General features: G+C 34.9%; 1 protein-coding gene across 1 annotated transcript in view; it reads left to right on the plus strand.

Moving 5' to 3' along the window:
* The window catches only part of KCNQ5 (potassium voltage-gated channel subfamily Q member 5), a 433357-nt gene that overhangs the window by 269573 nt on the left and 141268 nt on the right, over positions 1 to 22516 (plus strand). The window contains exons 12-13 of the mRNA XM_053711999.1: positions 2072 to 2098; positions 16090 to 16146. Of these exons, the coding sequence (XP_053567974.1) occupies positions 2072 to 2098; positions 16090 to 16146 (84 nt within the window). The remainder of the gene's footprint in view (positions 1 to 2071; positions 2099 to 16089; positions 16147 to 22516) is intronic.

A 22516-nucleotide genomic window follows, 5' to 3' on the forward strand; every position in this document is an offset into this window, starting at 1 on the left:
TTGGAAAAGAGCTGCATAATTATGCTGGACACCTCCATCTTGATATGCATTTATTGTTGCATCCTGTGATAAAGGAAATGTGCTTTCACAAATCAGTGATGTTACTGGCCTTTTGACAGATGTACCTAATACTTTGGATTAGCTTGTACAATATAAAGCAGAAGTGTTATAATTTTGCATTTTACACGGTTTACAAGTTACATAATAAATAATTTTAAAAAAATGTAGCCACTGCAAAAATGAACATCTCCCACTCTGTATTGATACACTAAATTGAAGTGCACAATACATCTTATCAAAAAGCAGTATCATTTCAGGGCTTAATTATTGTGTATTCCCAGAAGCTTGCCAGTGTTTTTTAGGCAAAACCATGACAAGAGAGGTGAGACTTGGTGTTCTGTGGGCAGGATGGGGCAGGGCTGAGGTAATCCTGTAAAGTGAGGTGGTGGAAAAATCAAGTGATTGTCACAGTTGGGGGGCACATGGGGGGCAGCCATTATGTTGGGGGGACAGTGGGGCACTATTCCTATCTGACCCCCTGGTGATGCCATTGTCAAATAGCCAATAATGTCACAGATCTGTGAATGTGCACCACTGCAGTCACAAGGTATAAAAATAGTAACATTCCAAGAACTTCACTAACCAGCACTTTTGAAGGGTTAAAATAAGAGACTGACTTTGAAGAGAGCTGCAGGCACAACAAAACAATAGCGTGGTGAGTAGTAACCTAAATACATGTGTGTCTATAGAGATGTAGTTTATCAACAACAACATAAAAAGATACATCTGATTGCATAAAACAGGGCAAAAGCTGTTAAATCAACAAAAGTTCACTGCATTTGTTTCTGCTATGAACACGCCATTCTTTTGAACATAAACTATGTAATGTTAAAGGGGCAGTCTAGTCAAAATTAAACTTTAATGATTTCGATAGAACATGCAATTTTAAACAACTGTCCAATTTTCTTTTATCATCAAATTTGCTTTGTTGAAAGCTAAACCTAGGCATTTATTCCTAAACCCATAAAGGCCACCTCTTATCTCACTGCATTTAGACAGTTTTTCACAGCTAGACAGTGGCTAGTTCATGTGTGCTATATAGATAACATTGTGCTCGCTCCCGTGGAGGTACTTATGAGTGAGCTAAAATACAAGTCTGTCAAAAGAACTGAAATAAGGAGGGAGTCTGCAGAGGCTTATATATAAGGTAATCACAGAGGTAAAAAGTATATTAATATAACAGTGTTGGTTGTACAAAACTGGGGAATGGGTAATAAATGGATTATATATCATTTTAAACAATAACAATTTTGGAGTAGACTGTTCCTTTAAGTCCAATAACATATATATATATATATATATATATATATATATATATATATATATATATATATATATATATATATATATATATATATATATATATAATTTTTATTTATTTTGAACACTGGTAGGCAGATATGTACAATCATTTTTTGCATGGAGAAAACAAACTTGCCAAAAAGGGCAAATTTATATGTAGTTTTAAACTAAAACAAATTAACTTGGAGCCTGGGGAAATTCTATTTTTTTGTTACTATAAAGAGAAACTGATGGACAAACACTGATAAATTTAAGAAGTTAGAACATAAAAATCTCTTCTTTTTAATAACAGTTTAAGCAATGTTTATTGCAAAATGTATATTTGAATTTGTGACATTAAAATATAAATTGACATCTCAATTGACTGAAATCAACTTCATCACTGCAGATACCTTTATTTTATAGTCTACAGCTTTCTGTTAAGTATGTATCAGCAATGCATTTTGCTTGCTTAAGTGCTTTGCCAACTCATTCTGCATTGGTATGTACTGAGCATGTTGCATGTTACAGAGGTTTTTGAGAGAATGTTATTTTGCTTTAGCGTTTGATATCTGCTGATGAGCTTCATTGAATGTTGTATGGTCTGTAAATCAATTAATATGTTTGTTTAAAGTTTTGCAAATATCTAATGCATTGTTTGTAAACCATAACAATAATTAATACAATTTGCTTAATTACATGTTTTTCTTTCATTTACTAATACCTGAAGGAAAGAACAAGGCGAGACAACTGGCAGGTTCGTATCCATTTTATATTATATTTAATTGATTTAAACGTAAGTTAAAAAAAAAAAAAAGTGTGTGTATGTATATATATATATATTTAATCTGCATACATATATTAACATGTTTGGTAAAGTATTAAGACTGCTACTTTCTAACCTTTTAGTTACAAAAATAATTGATATGATTAAAATAGTACATAATGGTACTCAAATGAATTTAAGTTAAAATAAACCATTTTATATGGCTGTTAAATCAAAGATGTTCTGTGCATATGAATAAGTAACATTCTAAATATGATGAAAATATATCTGAAATTAAATAAAATGTCAAGAAGAGGCTATTAAAATCTAAAATGAAACGAATACAGCAGTGCCATTTGCATACTACTTGTTCTAATTCTCAGTGGCTCATTCCGACAATTCGACCAGCTCTGCGGCTAGAAACAGATATGTCTCTGCAAGCCTGACAAGAAAATATCACTGGAATATTAATTTGTCAAACTGTAATACATTTTAAATGTCATCATTTAGGTGAAACAACAAATAATATATTGACTTAACTATGTGCCTAAAAATGGCCAGACTCCCATACAGTTGATGGTTAATTAGCCATTTTAACTGTAATTTTTTCCCGGTTCAGCTAAACATACTTGTCAGATTCATCATAACATGATGTTAGATTTACAAGACATTAAACACGTTGAGAAATTTTGCAATATACTTTAACCCCTTGAGTGCTAACGACGGCTCTGAGCCGTCACAGAGTTTCCCACTCTGGTGCTAACGACGGCTCAGAGCCGTCGCTAGCACTCTCTCACATTGAGGGAGATCTGGGGGCTCCCACCCGCTCCGATCAGACCTGCATAGTGACAGGCATCGCCGGGGCTTCCTGTTTTGCGTGGTGACGTCACGCGCAACTTTATTAACAAACTGACAATACAAAGTATAGGGAAAGGGGGCATGCTGCTTAGACGCCTGTATCTCAGGCATCTAAGCAGCTACAGACCCCCAAGACCCACTTATTTGATGTAAGTCTTGGGGATCTGAAAAAAAATATATAAAAGTTAAAAAAAAAAAATTAAAAAATTAAAATAAAAAAAAAAAACTTCAATCACCTTAGCACCCAGGTGGGAAAGTGCTTAGCACTCAAAGGGTTAAAGGGACATGAAACCCAAAATAGTTCTTTCATGATTCAGATTGAGAATACATTTTTAAACAATATTACAGTTTACTTCTATCATCTAATTTGCTTCATTCTTTAGATATTCTTTGTTGAAGAAATAGCAATGTACATGGGTGAGCCAATCACACGAGGCATCTATCAACAAAGAATATTGAGAGAATTAAGAAAATTAGAAAATAGAAGTAAATTGGAAATTTGTTTAAAATTGCATTCTCTTTCTAAATTATGAAAGACAAATTGAGTTTCATGTCCTTTTAATTATTTATTTTGCCCATTATCCTGTAATTTAACTTTGAAATCTCTGAGCTTACATTTCTATAAAGTAACAGGTGCCACCACGTCCTTTCCCTTATCTAATCTTTTTGCTTAAGACAGTTAGGGACAGATAAAGTGTACAAACATTGACTGTATTAAATGGACAGTATACACTCATTTTCATATAACTGCATGTAATAGACACTACTATAAAGAATAAGATGCACAGATACTGATATAAAAATCCAGTATAAAACTGTTTAAAAACTTACTTAGAAGCTCTCAGTTTAGCTCTGTTGAAAAGGTTGCTGGAAAGCCCACTGCAAGTGGGAAATAAGACACTTCCCTCTCCCCCTTTTGCATATGAAAAGACCCTTTACACAAACAGGAGCAAGCTGGAGTAGGTAGTCGAGCGTATTCACATAAAACTTTGGGGCTTGGTTAGGAGTCTGAAAATCAGAGCAATGTTATTTAAAAATAAGCAAAACTATGCATTTATTTAAAAAAAAAACTTTATGGGCTATATAAATAGATCATCTACAAAACATTTATGCAAAGAAAAAATGAGTGTATAATGTCCCTTTAAATCTAGCAATGTTTAAGTTTTGATAAACCCTGTTACTTCAATATTGCACAGGGTCATTGTTTGCCCACTTTACTCAGCAGAAGAGATTAAACATAGAAACTCAGGTTGCAACATGGCGGCACCCATTACTTTCTAGAAACTAAAACTTTACACTTATTTCTTCAATATTTAAACAACTAGCATAATTTAAAAAAAATACATCTACATACTATCCCCAGGCTAATATATGCTATGAATACAACATTATATCTAGTGCTGTTTCATCTCCATTTGAAGGGACATGAAGCCCAAAATATTTCTTTCATGATTCAGATAAAGAATACAATTTTAAACAACTTTTCAATTTACTTATATGATCTAGTTGGCTAAATTCTCTTGGTATCATTTGTTGAAAAAGCAGCAATGCACTACTGGGAGCTAGCTGAACACATTGGATGAGGCATATATATATGCAGCCACCAATCAGCAGCTCATGAGCCTACCTAGGTATTATTTTCAACAAAGGATACCAAAAAAACAAAACAAATTAGATCTCAGAAGTAAATTGGAAAGATGTTTAAAATTGCGTACTCTACCTGAATCATGAAAGAAACATGATTTTATTCCTCTTCAGCAGACCTTTACCACACTCTAGTTTAGTCAAATAAAAACAACTTCGCTACCATTTAACAATAAAATTAGGTCAACATGTTTTTTTTCTATTTAATTGTGCACAAGTTCTCTTAACCCCTTTAATATGTCTTACATTTCATTAGTCTGAATGAGATTTATAGGGATATTACATTTTATTTTTTTACATTATATCAGCAATACAATATGGAACTGCAAAAAAAACATAATTTATGCTTACCTGATAAATTCCTTTCTTCTGTTGTGTGATCAGTCCACGGGTCATCATTACTTCTGGGATATAACTCCTCCCCAACAGGAAATGCAAGAGGATTCACCCAGCAGAGCTGCATATAGCTCCTCCCCTCTACGTCACTCCCAGTCATTCGACCAAGGACCAACGAGAAAGGAGAAACCAAGGGTGAAGTGGTGACTGTAGTATAATTTAAAAAATATTTACCTGCCTTAAAAAACAGGGCGGGCCGTGGACTGATCACACAACAGAAGAAAGGAATTTATCAGGTAAGCATAAATTATGTTTTCTTCTGTTATGTGTGATCAGTCCACGGGTCATCATTACTTCTGGGATACCAATACCAAAGCAAAAGTACACGGATGACGGGAGGGCTAGGCAGGCTCATTATACAGAAGGAACCACTGCCTGAAGAACCTTTCTCCCAAAAATAGCCTCCGAAGAAGCAAAAGTGTCAAATTTGTAAAATTTTGAAAAAGTATGGAGCGAAGACCAAGTTGCAGCCTTGCAAATCTGTTCAACAGAGGCCTCATTCTTAAAGGCCCAAGTGGAAGCCACAGCTCTAGTAGAATGAGCTGTAATTCTTTCAGGAGGCTGCTGTCCAGCAGTCTCATAGGCTAAACGAATTATGCTACGAAGCCAGAAGGAAAGAGAGGTAGCCGAAGCCTTTTGACCTCTCCTCTGACCAGAGTACACGACAAACAGGGAAGACGTTTGTCGAAATTCCTTAGTTGCCTGCAAATAGAACTTGAGGGCACGAACTACATCCAGATTGTGCAGAAGACGTTCCTTCTTTGAAGAAGGATTCGGGCACAAAGAAGGAACAACGATCTCCTGATTGATGTTCCTGTTAGTGACTACCTTAGGTAAGAACCCAGGTTTTGTACGCAGAACTACCTTATCTGAATGAAAAATCAAATAAGGAGAATCACAATGTAGGGCTGATAACTCAGAGACTCTCCGAGCCGAAGAAATAGCCGTTAAAAATAGAACTTTCCAAGATAACAACTTTATATCAATGGAATGAAGGGGTTCAAACGGAACTCCTTGTAAAACGTTAAGAACCAGGTTTAAACTCCATGGCGGAGCAACAGTTTTAAACACAGGCTTGATCCTAGCTAAAGCTTGACAAAAAGCCTGGACGTCTGGAATTTCTGACAGACGCTTGTGCAACAAAATGGACAGAGCTGAGATCTGTCCCTTTAATGAACTAGCCGATAAACCCTTTTCTAAACCTTCTTGTAGAAAGGACAATATCCTAGGAATCCTAACCTTACTCCAAGAGTAACCTTTGGATTCGCACCAGGATAGGTATTTACGCCATATCTTATGGTAAATCCTTCTGGTAACAGGCTTCCTAGCCTGTATCAGGGTATCAATAACCGACTCAGAAAAACCACGTTTTGATAAAATCAAACGTTCAATTTCCAAGCAGTCAGCTTCAGAGAAGTTAGATTTTGATGTTTGAATGGACCCTGAATCAGAAGGTCCTGTTTTAGAGGTAGAGACCAAGGTGGACAGGATGACATGTCCACTAGATCTGCATACCAAGTCCTGCGTGGCCATGCAGGCGCTATTAGAATCACTGATGCTCTCTCCTGTTTGATTCTGGCAATCAATCGAGGAAGCATCGGGAAGGGTGGAAACACATAAGCCATCCCGAAGGTCCAAGGTGCTGTCAAAACATCTATCAGAACCGCTCCCGGATCCCTGGATCTGGACCCGTAGCGAGGAAGTTTGGCGTTCTGACGAGACGCCATGAGATCTATCTCTGGTTTGCCCCAACGTCGAAGTATTTGGGCAAAGACCTCCGGATGAAGTTCCCACTCCCCCGGATGAAAAGTCTGACGACTCAAGAAATCCGCCTCCCAGTTCTCCACTCCCGGGATGTGGATTGCTGACAGGTGGCAAGAGTGAGACTCTGCCCAGCGAATTATCTTTGATACTTCCATCATTGCTAGGGAGCTCCTTGTCCCTCCCTGATGGTTGATGTAAGCTACAGTCGTGATGTTGTCCGACTGAAACCTGATGAACCCCCGAGTTGTTAACTGGGGCCAAGCCAGAAGGGCATTGAGAACTGCTCTCAATTCCAGAATGTTTATTGGAAGGAGGCTCTCCTCCTGATTCCATAAACCCTGAGCCTTCAGAGAATTCCAGACAGCGCCCCAACCTAGTAGGCTGGCGTCTGTTGTTACAATTGTCCAGTCTGGCCTGCTGAATGGCATCCCCCTGGATAGATGTGGCCGATAAAGCCACCATAGAAGAGAATTTCTGGTCTCTTGATCCAGATTCAGAGTAGGGGACAAATCTGAGTAATCCCCATTCCACTGTCTTAGCATGCACAATTGCAGAGGTCTGAGATGTAGGCGAGCAAAAGGTACTATGTCCATTGCCGCTACCATTAAGCCGATCACCTCCATGCATTGAGCTACTGACGGGTGTTGAATGGAATGAAGGACACGGCATACATTTTGAAGCTTTGTTAACCTGTCTTCTGTCAGGTAAATCTTCATTTCTACAGAATCTATCAGAGTCCCCAAGAAGGGAACTCTTGTGAGTGGAAAGAGAGAACTCTTCTTTTCGTTCACCTTCCATCCATGCGACCTTAGAAATGCCAGTACTAACTCTGTATGAGACTTGGCAGTTTGAAAGCTTGGAGCTTGTATCAGAATGTCGTCCAGGTATGGAGCTACCGAAATTCCTCGCGGTCTTAGGACCGCTAGAAGAGTACCCAGAACCTTTGTGAAGATTCTTGGAGCCGTAGCCAATCCGAATGGAAGAGCTACAAATTGGTAATGCCTGTCTAGAAAGGCAAACCTTAGATACCGGTAATGATCCTTGTGAATCGGTATGTGAAGGTAAGCATCCTTTAAATCCACTGTGGTCATGTACTGACCTTTTTGGATCATGGGTAAAATTGTCCGAATAGTTTCCATTTTGAACGATGGAACTCTTAGGAATTTGTTTAGGATCTTTAAATCCAAGATTGGCCTGAAAGTTCCCTCTTTTTTGGGAACTACAAACAGATTTGAGTAAAACCCTTGTCCTTGTTCCGACCGCGGAACCGGATGGATCACTCCCATTAATAAAAGATCTTGTACGCAGCGTAGAAACGCCTCTTTCTTTATTTGGTTTGTTGACAACCTTGACAGATGAAATCTCCCTCTTGGGGGAGAGAATTTGAAGTCCAGAAGGTATCCCTGAGATATGATCTCTAGCGCCCAGGGATCCTGAACATCTCTTGCCCAAGCCTGGGCGAAGAGAGAAAGTCTGCCCCCCACCAGATCCGGTCCCGGATCGGGGGCCCTCGATTCATGCTGTCTTAGGGGCAGCAGCAGGTTTCCTGGCCTGCTTGCCCTTGTTCCAGGACTGATTAGGTCTCCAGCCTTGTCTGTAACGAGCAACAGCTCCTTCCTGTTTTGGTGCAGAGGAAGTTGATGCTGCTCCTGCTTTGAAATTACGAAAGGAACGAAAATTAGACTGTCTAGTCTTAGCTTTGGCTTTGTCCTGAGGCAGGGCATGGCCTTTACCTCCTGTAATGTCAGCGATAATCTCCTTCAACCCGGGCCCGAATAAGGTCTGCCCCTTGAAAGGTATATTAAGCAATTTAGATTTAGAAGTAACATCAGCTGACCAGGATTTTAGCCACAGTGCTCTGCGTGCCTGAATGGCGAATCCTGAATTCTTAGCCGTAAGTTTGGTTAAATGTACTACGGCTTCCGAAATGAAAGAATTAGCTAGTTTAAGGACTCTAAACCTGTCCGTAATCTCGTCCAGCATAGCTGAACTAATGTTCTCTTCCAGAGATTCAATCCAGAATGCTGCAGCAGCCATGACCGGCGCGATGCATGCAAGGGGTTGCAATATAAAACCTTGTTGAACAAACATTTTCTTAAGGTAACCCTCTAGTTTTTTATCCATTGGATCTGAAAAAGCACAGCTATCCTCAACCGGGATAGTGGTACGCTTAGCTAAGGTAGAAAACTGCTCCCTCCACCTTAGGGACCGTTTGCCATAAGTCCCGTGTGGTGGCGTCTATTGGAAACATTTTTCTAAATATTGGAGGGGGTGAGAACGGCACACCGGGTCTATCCCACTCCTTAGTAACAATTTCAGTAAGTCTCTTAGGTATAGGAAAAACATCAGTACTCGCCGGTACCCGCAAAATATTTATCCAACCTACACATTTTCTCTGGTATTGCAACTGTGTTACAATCATTCAGAGCCGCTAACACCTCCCCTAGTAATACACGGAGGTTCTCCAATTTAAATTTAAAATTTGAAATATCTGAATCCAATCTGTTTGGATCAGAACCGTCACCCACAGAATGAAGCTCTCCGTCCTCATGCTCTGCAAGCTGTGACGCAGTATCAGACATGGCCCTAGTATTATCAGCGCACTCTGTTCTCACCCCAGAGTGATCACGCTTGCCTCTTAGTTCTGGTAATTTAGCCAAAACTTCAGTCATAACAGTAGCCATATCTTGTAATGTTATCTGTAATGGCCGCCCAGATGTACTGGGCGCCACAATATCACGCACCTCCCGAGCGGGAGATGCAGGTACTGACACGTGAGGCGAGTTAGTCGGCATAACTCTCCCCCTCGCTGTTAGGTGAAATTTGTTCAATTTGTACAGATTGGCTTTTATTTAAAGTAGCATCAATACAGTTAGTACATAAATTTCTATTGGGCTCCACCTTGGCATTGGAACAAATGACACAGGTATCTTCCTCTGAATCAGACATGTTCAACACACTAGCAAATAAACTTGCAACTTGGCTACAATTTTATTTAATAAAAACGTACTGTGCCTCAAAGAAACACTAAACGATTAATGACAGTTGAAATAATAAACTGAAAAACAGTTATAGCATCAATCCTTGTAAACAACACAACTTTAGCAAAGGTTTCCCATTAGCAAAGCAAAATTAATTAAATCTGAAGCAGAAAAAAAAAAAAAAAAAAAAAAATTACAGAGTAACGTTTTTTTATCACAGTCAATATATAATTCTCACAGCTCTGCTGAGAGAATCTACCTCCCTCAAAAGAAGTTTTGAAGACCCCTGAGTTCTGTAGAGATGAACCGGATCATGCAGGAAATACAATGAGCAACTGACTGGAAATTTTGATGCGTAGCAAAGAGCGCCAAAAACGGCCCCTCCCCCTCACACACAGCAGTGAGGGAGAAACGAAACTGTCATAATTAGAATAAGCAACTGCCAAGTGGAAAAATAGCCCAAACATTTATTCACTCAGTACCTCACTAAATGTAAACGATTCTACATTCCAGCAAAAACGTTTAACATAATCAATACATATAAAAAAAAAAATTCTTATGTACTTTTTACAGAGTAATTCCAGTGAAGTACCATTCCCAGAATACTGAAGTGCAAAGTATACATACATGACATTATATCGGTATGGCAGGATTTTCTCATCAATTCCATTGTCAGAAAATAAAAACTGCTACATACCTCTATGCAGATTCATCTGCCCGCTGTCCCCTGATCTGAAGTTTTTACCTCTCCTCAGATGGCCGAGAACAGCAATATGATCTTAACTACTCCGGCTAAAATCATAGTAAAACTCTGGTAGATTCTTCTTCAAACTCTGCCAGAGAGGCAATAACACACTCCGGTGTCATTGTAAAATAACAAACTTTTGATTGAAGTCATAAAAACTAAGAATAATCACCATAGTCCTCTTACACATCCTATCTAGTCGTTGGGTGCAAGAGAATGACTGAGAGTGACGTAGAGGGGAGGAGCTATATGCAGCTCTGCTGGGTGAATCCTCTTGCATTTTCCTGTTGGGGGAGGAGTTATATCCCAGAAGTAATGATGACCCGTGGACTGATCACACATAACAGAAGAAAAAGCTTATAAAGTCGCTCATTTATGGATGATTATGTTTTGAATGTAATGGCCCTTAAAACATTGCCCCTATATATATTTACCAAACAAGTACATTCCTTTTAATACCTTAAAACTGATTACATAAACTACATTAAATAACTATTTAAGTAATAGCTTGTGTCTTTGTGTGATGGCGGGGGTGCTAATATGTGACACACTATACACACAAAGTTTTTCACTGCCACATAAACACAACGTAACACAAATTAGTTTAATGACACACACATTCACATGTGTTATTTGCACTCTTAAACACAAAGACTAATAATTTGTTTTTAAATGACAGAGTGCCTTTAACTTTTTAGATTATAAATCTTCACTTAGTTTAGCTGTATAGAAACATCTTTACCACTATTCAGCTGAACATATCAGATCTACAAATGAGATGAATGCAACTTTCTTTTCTATTCAGCTAAGTACAACTTATTTCTTGTTGAGTTGAATGTAGTTTAGTCCTAATCAGATAGACTTTTCTGCACACGTATGAAGCTGTACAATTAATTGCTATTTAAGTCAACTCATATGTGTTCATGTTCAGCTGAATGAAACTTAAAGGGACATGAAACCGAAAAATTTTCTTTCATGATTTAGAAAGAGCATGTTATTTTAGACAACTTTCTAATTTACAGTACTTCTATTATCTAATTTGCCTAATTCTCTTTATATCCTTTGCTGAAAAGCATATCTAGATAGGCTCAGTAGTTGCTGATGGGTGGATGCACATAGATGCCTTGTGTGATTGGCTCATCCATGCACATTGTTATTTCTTCAACAAAGGATATCTAAAGAATAAAGCAAATCAGATAATACAAGTAAATTGAAATGTTGTTTAAAATTGTATTCTCTGCCTGAATCATGAAAGAAATATTTTGGGTTTAGTGTCCCTTTAATTGAACATGAAACCCAAAATGTTTCTTTCATGGTTCAGATAGAGAATACAATTTTAAAAAATATTCCAATTTACTTCTATTATCTAATTTGTTTAAAGGAACATTCTAGTCAAAATTTAAAAGCACATAGATGAATTACATATTTGAATAGAAACATACTGTATTTGTAATATACATGTATTGGCAAATATGGTTCTAGTAAAAGTTATCACTGTTTTAGTGTTAACATTTTCTCTGCATGTGCATGTGAGGCATAGCTAGAAATTCTCAGTGTTCCAGCATTTTAAATACTGCAGCTGCTCAGAGCACTAGTGGGTCTTGTATCATGACAGCAATTAACAAATTGAGTCATTACCAGATGGCACAAGCACCTTAGGCTGAGTAGGCTCTCTGAGCAAGTGCTTTTTTTTTTTTTTTTAAATGCTGGTGCACAATGCATACTTAAATTCACTTTTTCATCCATGTGGATTCCAAATTTGGCTGGAATATCCCTTTAATTCTTTAGATATCCTTTGTTGAAGAAATAGCACATGGTGGCTGCACACATCTGTGTGCAGCCACCAATCAGCAGCTACCAGATATGCTTTTCAACAAAGTATATCAGGATAATGAAGCAACTTAGACAATAGAAGTAAATTAGAAAGTTGTTTAATATTGCACACTTTCTCTGAGTCATGAAAGAAACATTTTTTGGTTTCATGTCCCTTTAAGCATTATTCTGCTGACTACTGCTTGATTCCCATTCTGTTGAACAAGACTCTGCTCTGCATTAAATATAGCATTTTCCCTATTCATCAAAACTTAGTTTAATTCCCTTGAAGCTCTAGGCTTTTTGCCCCTTTATGCTGCATATGACTTAAATTCCCGTAGGTCAATGAAAGATCTTTAAATCATTTTTATCTCTTATCTAATTCAACGCACAGGCTACAAAGTGATTACAATTAGTGACTGACAGTTCGATATGTCAGCATTTTCCTTCTCAGGTTATTATATGATTAAACAGAGCAGGTAGATGATCCAGATATTTTCTCCATTCCTTCCCATGAAAAAATCATACAAGTTTCTATACATATATTATTATAAACGGACATAAAAACATTTAATACTGATAATAAATGTACATTTTTATGTTCCTCACGTTCCAACATGGCAGCATTTGGAAATGAGTAAATGCAGATATTTTTTCATGTGGTTTATGTCTTTCTTTGGAGAGGTGGTAGAGTCAGAAACATAATTATATATGACATTTTGGGGCCACCCTCCAAAAATTTTATTAAGTTCAACAGTGTTTCAGGATACAAGCCCCTATGTTATACTTGAGCATAAAACAGAGGCTTTATTTGTTTTTCACCCACACATGAGAAAGATGAACAAAATATCAATAGCTAAGTACAGTACAGGAAATAGCAGATTCATTATGCATTCCTAACAATAAGGGTCTGGCAGAGCATTTCTAAAAGAGGATCACTGGTACTTATATTGCTTCTGTTTATAATCAGATAAATATTTCTATAGGCTGATGCTTCATTTCAAAGTATATATTTTTTTAAAGTATGTTTCATGATACTATACTCTTATCTTGCTTTTTGATTATTCTATGTTCCTCAATATTTGGTTCATTGCCATTATTATAAACCAAGATTTATTCATTTGAAGATAATTTTATATCTGCCACATATCTATCTAGTCATTAATTGCTTATTTCCATTTGCTGTCATATGGAATAGGAAGATATTTATTGGTAAATAAAAATAGTTTCTTATGTTTTAAATGCAATTACTGTCTGCAATATATTGTGTTAATGAACAGGGAAAGAAGTTATGTTTCAAAATGATATATTATAAATGTGAAGTATAAAGCACAACCCATAGAAGCATACAAATTCCAGTGCTATTCTGTGATATCTGCTTACTATAGTGAGGTTTAACATGATAGAATATATATGTAAAGTAGTAATTACAAAAATGTATCACCTAGTAAATTCTCAATTACACATCAGTATTCTCAAATTAAAAAAATGTCATTGATGCAAACCCTAACACACGCACACTTTAGATATTAATACAGTTATGGGATAATATGGTTTATAAAAGAGTACATATACAAGAATGTATTACCTAGTGAAATAAAATGAAACACCAGTACTCATAATAACAGTTTATTATAAATTTAATAAAAACTCAGACATAGTTACAGACACATATTTGTTAAATTATTTGATAGAAATTTCAGCAAGATAACATAACATAAAGGTAATTGTTTAATTGTAACTATATAGTAATATATTTTGGTTTACACTACCTTTCCTTTATAATATATTGGCTATTTATTCTTCAACCCCATTAACTTATTTAAGTTACCATTATTATCAGAAAAAATAAAATAGTATTTGTTGGTACATTTTGAACAAAACTGTTACAGTTGCTGTAAATACAGTAATACTAACAAAACAAATAAAATAAAAAACATTAACTCTAAACTGATAAAAAAAAAGTATCAAGTTTGACAAGGAATCAAATAACACTCAAAATTAAAATTGCGACTATGTAATTTATATGATACATATATTTCTAGCTTAAAATGTATTTGATTTTAAAAAATTATATTAAAATAGACACCAACAATATAACCTATACTTTACCCACAATAAGTATCTATAGCTTGTTTTGTATTTTTTTTTTAGCCAAAAGAAATGTAAAAACTTAAAAATCTAAACAACTGATAAAAGCAAATACAACTTAAGACTTTATGGCATACCTATAAAACACCTCTAGTTTCCTGTAGAATTAAAGCCCTGTTTTATTCAAATATAATCATCAAGGTACTCCTTTGCTAAGCAATATTATTGGTTTAAGTGACACTGTGGCTCCCTATTGCCTAAAAGTAAAAAAACTACCAACGAATAACTTAAACTTATTCACAAACAATAAATATAACCAAGAAAAAAACTTATATTTATGTTACTTTGTGTTATTATAAACTTTTTTTTTACAAAAAAAAAATTTGTAATAAAAAAAGGCAATAAAAAAGATATGGCTTTTTAAAGAAAAGAAAAATTAAAAAAACAAGTTCCCATGTAATTAAGAGAGAAAAAATGGAACATTTAAAATTGCCTTAACCTGTGCTAAAATGGTAGTTGACTATTTGACATGGATGTAATGAGTTGTACAGAGATTTATTTTAAACCTTTCGAAAAAAAAAACATGTACTTAAATGTTGCTTAAAAATAAAATAATGTGCTTGTATATATAAACAAGTAAATATATAATCATCATATAAGGCAAGTAAGTCATTGCACACAAAAAGCTGAAATCATATATATTACATAATAAGGTTCAAATGTAGTATTAAATAGGGACGTTTATCAACAGATATTGTGATAAATAAAAACATTTATATACATTTTGTTTTAAACAAATCTGTTGCTTATGGTAAAATGGAAATTGTTAGATTGTCTAATCTCTAATTAATCAAAACATCTCTAAATTTAAAACCAATAGTTGTTAGTGAGAATTTAATGGTAAAATGAATTAATTTGAATAATTTGATAGGGTTATCTTCTTATAGTCTCCATGACATAAAATATTTTATTAGTTTATCAATAAAAAAAGATTCAGATACCTCAACCCACCCCCTGGTACAGCTGGGGTACTGACATATCACTTCAGACTATGAAACGTACACGCTGACCTAATCTATTCGCCACATAGTCTGAGATAATTCAACTATGACACGTCTATATAAAGGGCACAAGGTAGGTAAGAATCCTAACCTTTTTTATCTGGTATACATGTTTAAAGGTAGCAGTTTAGTAGAAAATACCTTTATGTACCATTTAAAAATGATGTGTTTTTAATTTAAAGAGACATGAAACTTTTATGATAGGACCTCTAATCTACCTAGTTTAACATTTCTACTGGCCTCAGTATATGTTTGCAAAAATATTGTTGTTAACAAAAATACATATGTTACTTTTAAATGTTCTATCAACTTATTTCAGAACACTGAGAAACAATCATTCTGAAAATGTTGGTTTTTGAAAACAGTATTTCTATGTAATATTTTAAATATGTCAAATTGTTTTATTGTATATTCAATAATCTGCATACTATAGAGATTCAAATTTAAAAACAAATAAGCAAAACAAAAAACTTCCAATATGTGTTCCCTTTGGTTTCATGTTAATATCTTCTCATTAACAAGTTTGTGCATGCAGCCTTTCATTTTTGAAATTTTTAACACTGAGACTTAACCAGTCTTATAAGAGCACTATGCATAGTAACCTAAACCTCTATTTCCCCTCCATCCCAGTAAGCTTTGTAGTAATAAACAGAAGCTCTTCAGGATGTACTCCTCTCGGAAACCTAGGTATTAAGCAACCTGTTTGCTCTGATATCTGAGAATGCTAGCTAATATAAGGTGCATGATCAGTGACTTCCTTTTTTTGGTGCTTAGTAATATCTGACCTGACCCTTAGTTATCATTATCTTTTTGCATAGTTTTTCATTTCTTAGGTTTCTCAAATTGCTTGTAATCTTTTCTGCTGCTTGCTGCCTGTAAATGTATAATATGCAATTTCCAGACCAGCTGATGTCTTATAAACAGAACATATACCTTACAGTTAACAACAAATGAACCTTTGCAGACACAGACACATTTTAGCTGAGGTGCTTTCATGTACTGGAGATTGACATAGGATTCCTCAGTATATTAAGACCTAAAAGTGATACTACATATGGGATACTTAAAGTGATGGTAAATCCTAGCGTTTGTGAAACGCTAGGATTTACCATTGGTACAAATAAAGGCAGACTTTCCGTCATGAAGTATAAAATACTTCATGCTGAAAGCTCCTTTATTTGTTTGCAGCATTTGCCACACTGAGCTGTTAAAGCAGCCTACAGCAGAATGCTATTTAGCTGAGAGCTGACATTTCCACCTCTTAGCCAATAGCCGTGCGTGAAATCTGGCGCTAGCTGGTGCCAAGCTGGATTTCCAGCACGGCTATTAGCTAACAGGTGGAAACGTCACCTCTCAGCCAAATAGCGTTCTGCCGTTGGCTGTCTCAGCAGCTCAGTGTGGCAAATGCTGCAAACAAATAAAGGAGCTTCCAGAATTAAGTATTTTATACTTGAATGAAAGTCCCCTTTATTTGTACCAATGGTAAATCCTAGCGTTTCACTACGCAAGTTGCATTCTGCCTCTTCTGAACATGGGCAAAACAGATTGCATGTTTCTCTTGCATTCACTAAACACTAAGCCAGCTCATGTTACTCTAGAAGATTTATGACATCAAGCTAAATATGCAGAGACCACAGCCCCCTTGATGGGCTATTACAGGAAGTAATGAACACTGCACAAATAAAGTGTGTATATATATATATATATATATATATATATATATATATATATATATATATATATATATATATATGTTTAAATCCATTTTAAATTACAAATAATAATAAGTAAGTATAACTCACTGCTATGTGTTTTCTTCATTACAACAATAAAACAGACTGTTTTATATCCCTTTAACCATTAAATAAATGTATAGTTAACAGTGAACATTCATGCAATAATAAAAAGCTTTACCAAATCACAGCACTTTATTATTACAATTTAACATGCCTTTAACTGCAGCCATAATACCGCTATTGCAAAGTTAATTAGGCCAAAGATAAATCAAAAATGTAATTTTTTTTAATTATAATTACAACACAATAATTGTTAGGTCACATGTGAGAACTTTGCTCTGATCTCATGTAGCAAACTCCAATATGGAACAAAGGTCATAAAACACAATGTGCCAGATTACAAGTGGTGCGCTATTTAGGGCTTTTGCCCGTGCGCAATTATTGCCAGTAGTAAACTTTTAACTCGCGCAGGTTAGCATACGTATTACAAGTTGAAAGTAAATTGTATACATGTGAGCAAAAGCCGATACACGCTAACTACAGGACTTTGGATATTGCGACCGTGTTAACTACTTCCCCTAATAGACTTTACAGCAAGCAAACTAGAAACAACTATCACTTAACGCTCATGCACTAACTCGACACGCATTAGACCAACTGCACTAACACCAAGATAGTAATGAATATTTTACATTCCAATGTTCGTCAGACAGAGAAAAAAAAATTCTATTTATTTTTAAATAGATAGTTCTATAAATATTTTATGTATTTTTTGTAAAAAAAAAAAAAAAAAGATATATATATAAATAGCAATATCTTTTTAAAAATACATAGAACATTTTCCCATATGTGAAGAACATTGGAATGTAAAATATTTACAGTACATACACTGTAAAACACATTATTAAATATCAAAATTTATTAAAAATTATTTTTCTTGTTTTTAGACATTTGAGTGGTAAGGGCTCCAAAATATATATACATATGTACAGTATATATACATATATATGTGTATATATAAACATAAATACACATGTACATGTATATATACATCTATATACGCATATATAGAAATGTATATGTATGTATATATACATAATAGTTATTTCCATTCAAATATCTTGTCATATACCATATAACTTGTAACCCTTATAATTATGAATTTTTTATTGTATAGTGTATATATTAGTTTAACACTTTATTTTAATGTATGTATATTGTGTTTGGAGCAACTTTTAATTTAGCTCTAGCCTTTAATGCAAGGACTTCAGCCACTCTAACCAGATAAGCGCAAATTTAGTTTGCGCTTGTGAGGTCGCGTTTACTTTCAGCTTGTAATACATGCTCAAGTTAAAGGGAAACTGAACCCAAAAATGTTTCTTTTGTGATTCAGATAGAGCATGCAATTTTAAGCAACGTTCTAGTTTACTCCTATTATCATTTTTTCTTTGTTCTCTTGCTGTCTTTATTTGAAAAACAAGGAATCTAAGCATTTTTTGGTTCAGACTCTGGACAGCACTTTTTATTGGTGGATTAATTTATCCACCAATCGGCAAGGACAACCCAGGTTGTTCACCAAAAATGGGCCGGCATCTAAACTTACATTATTGCATTTCAAATAAAGATACCAAGAGAATGAAGAACATTTGATAATAGGAGTAAATTAGAAAGTTGCTTAAAATTACATGCTCTATCTGAATCACGAAAGAAAAATGTTGGGTTCAGTGTCCCTTTAACGCGGGCTAACTTTAACCCGCCAATTGTAATCTAGCCCAGTGTAATTGAAATAATTAACAGTTTTTTGGGTGTGCTGAGTATCTCCCATGCTAGGTTAATATTTCGTGATTACTGGAAATGGGGGTTCAAACTGATACCAATGAAAATAACATGTAATTTGTAAGTAAATATTCATGTTATTACATTACTACACATATTTTAAGTGACAACTCTCATGGATTATGTGGTTGGATTCGGAAGTCAATACATCAGTTTACCTCATTGAACTTCACCATTTCATTCTGGTACAATTAAACTGTGTGCTGCTGAGGTAATGAACCCTGCAACAATGAGAATAAAACTAATGTAACTTTTGCCATTAACAAAGTGATAACTTTAGAAATAAAACTCACTCCGTGATAAATCCACAGAGAGCAGTGAAGGTTTATTTCCAGATAGTTACAGTCATACAATTGAGGGCTGTTTACAAACACCTAACAGTCTTTAAAGGGACACTGAACCTAAATTTTATTTTGTGATTCAGATAGAGCATGCAATTTTAAGCAACTTTCTAATTAACTCCTATTATCAATTTTTCTTTGTTCTCTTGAAATCTTTATTTGAAAAAGAAGACATCTAAGCTTTTTTTGGATCAGACTTATCCACCAATCAGCAAGGACAACCCAAGTTGTTCACCAAAAATGGGCCGGCCTCTAAACTTACATTCTTGCATTTCAAATAAAGATACCAAGATAATAAAGAAAATTTGATAATAGGATTAAATTAGAAAGCTGCTTAAAAATGCATGCTCTTTCTGAATCATGAAAGAAAAAATTTGGGTTCAGTGTCCCTTTAACACTCAATTAAAAAAATGTTAAAAGGATATGAAAGTTAAAAAAAAAAAAGCTTTGTCATTCAGACAGAGCATGTGATTGTAAAACACTTTCAATTCAGCTCTGTTCTTAAAATTACTTTCTTCTCTTGGTATCCTTTCTTGTAAAATAATATGTACATACCATTTACTACTAGGAGCTAGCTCCAAATTGGTGGCTGCACACATTTTTCTCTTTTCATTGGCTCATCAGATGTGTTAAGCTAGCTCCCAGTAGTGTATTGCTGCTCTGAAGCTGACTTTATCTATGTATTTAACCCCTTTACACAGGTTAAACAAATTGTTATATACAAGCAATAGTGCAATAATAAAATGAAGCAATTTATTTTTGGACATTTAAGTGCTTTAAATATGTTGTTACTTGATTACTTAAAAAAAGTTATTTCCATTATTCATTGATTGCCACTTTATAGCTACTGTGAAAATATTGCATTTAACATCTCAAAAAATAATTGATTGTATGATTATGTTTCCTCCAGCTGACGTCTTTAAAGGGACATGAAACCCAGTTTTTTTCTTTCATGATTCAGATAGAGCAAGCAATTTTAAACAACTTTCTAATTTACTTATATTAATCATTTTTCTTTGTTCTCTTGGTATCTTTTCTTGGAAAGCAGGGATGGATGCTTAGGAGCTGGCCCATTTCTGGAGCACTATACTGCAGCAGTTATGCAAGAATGTTATACATTTGCATGAGCACTAGATAGCAGCACAACTTCCTGCCATGTAGTCCTCCAGACGCCTACCTAGGTATCTATTCCACCCATAGTACCATAGGAACAAAGCAAATTTGATACTAGAAGTAAATTTGAGACTTTTTTTAAAAATTGTCTGCTCTCTGAATCACAAAAGACATGTTTGGGTTTCATATCCTTTTAAATATTACAACAATAATGAAACAACTAGAGAACTGTTTCACAAAGACATTTGCATGTTGTTGCTTTTCTTTATATGATACTTTTTTGCATGTAGCAATTTATGCATGATGAATGCAGGTATAGCTCATTTAACTAAGTATACACATTTATTGAAATGAGTGCTTGCCAACTCTAATTTCACCATCAGCATATTGATACATATATTGGAGTATACAATATGTTTCCATACTATACACAATAAGCTATTGAGGTTTATTATATCTAGATATAATACACTGTGTGATAAAAAACAAACAAATGGCACAACAACTACTTAAAAGGAAAGTAAATACCATGTAATTAAAATACATTTATGTTGTCTTGCTATAAAAAAAAACTCAGTCAAATCTAAACATTTTCAAAACCTTGTTTACTGCAGCTGTTTTTCAATAACCTAACTCATGCCATTATTTGCCTTATTTGGAGGCCCAGATCTGGGCTTGAGTTATAATTTTAGTATTAAATGTTTTCAGTTGTTATCAGCTGGTGCCAATTAAGTAAGTGCATGTAGCAGGGTTAGCCTTGATAAATCTGCAGGGTGCTTTTTCAGCCCGGAGAATTGCAAAAACTCCCAATTTAAATTGCTTGGCAAAAGAAATAATAACATTATATTGCAAAGTTGTTTTATTACACATTACTAAATATGTGATATAATAACCTCAAGGTTTTTTACTGACCCTTTAAAGTAGTAGTTGTATGTATGATGACAGAGTGAGGTAGACTTATCCCCTACTGGATATCAGCTACCTCATTCTGACTAACAAAGCCTGAGAATGTGGGCTGCATATGCAACTATAATTTTCCTCCCTTGTTTTTAGTCACTGTCAAAAATATTATTGTTTATACTGGAACAAAATGTAAGTTAAATGGTATTTTACTACACTGCAATGCTTTGTACAACACATTCTATTGTAAATGAGGTATGGCTAGCCTGCTAGTGTGCATCATGCAGATTAACAGAGTTTTCCTAGTGGCTTCAAAAAAGAGTAGCAACATAAATACCTTATGGAAGAAACACCTAAACCAATATGTCTTCTGAAGAGAGTAATTTTTTTTCAGGGATGTAATGAAATCCACAACATATTAGTTCTTTCACCATAGATCCTGCTTCTGTGTTTGCGGTATACATACTGATTTAGCTTTGTATAAATGTCAATAGCCTATCTAGCATGCACAAGTGCTAAAGACTCTAATAGCAATACTCCGTTTACCTGCTGATGTGTAAATACAGAGGAAGATTAAATATAAGCTTTGTCTTAGTGTGTGCTATAGTGGCTAAGTATTTGCATATCCTCTTGAGGTTTAGGGGTGCAAGGGGCAAGGGGAGAGTAGTAGGCAAGCATTTGCCACCTTCAGCAAATGCCAATATGCACAAGGTGCGGCTGAACATATTTTGCATCATGTTTAACCTCTTACTCAAGGTGATTTCCTACCAGCCCTTAAAATGTGTTTCTATAGACATGGATCACTGAAAAATACATTTACATGCAATATCATGTAATAATTGAGTCTAGAAAATGTTTTCAGAATATATGGTCTTATAATATGGCCTGATAATATAATCATAATCATAATACAATAATACATAATACAATCATAAGAGGTTATTACATGCCTTGATTTATAACATTTGTAGCAATGTTTAAACCATTGAGTCTTTACATATTAAATAGTATTCTAAATATGTGACTTTATTTGAGCGTCAATCATCATTTAGGTAGTCTGTAGCATTTGCATAGGGACAAGTACATTCTGAGTGTAGTCATGTACAAAAGCTTACTGGAATCTTGGTATAA

This window comes from Bombina bombina, chromosome 4 (assembly GCF_027579735.1).
Source record: "Bombina bombina isolate aBomBom1 chromosome 4, aBomBom1.pri, whole genome shotgun sequence".
NCBI lineage: Eukaryota > Metazoa > Chordata > Amphibia > Anura > Bombinatoridae > Bombina > Bombina bombina.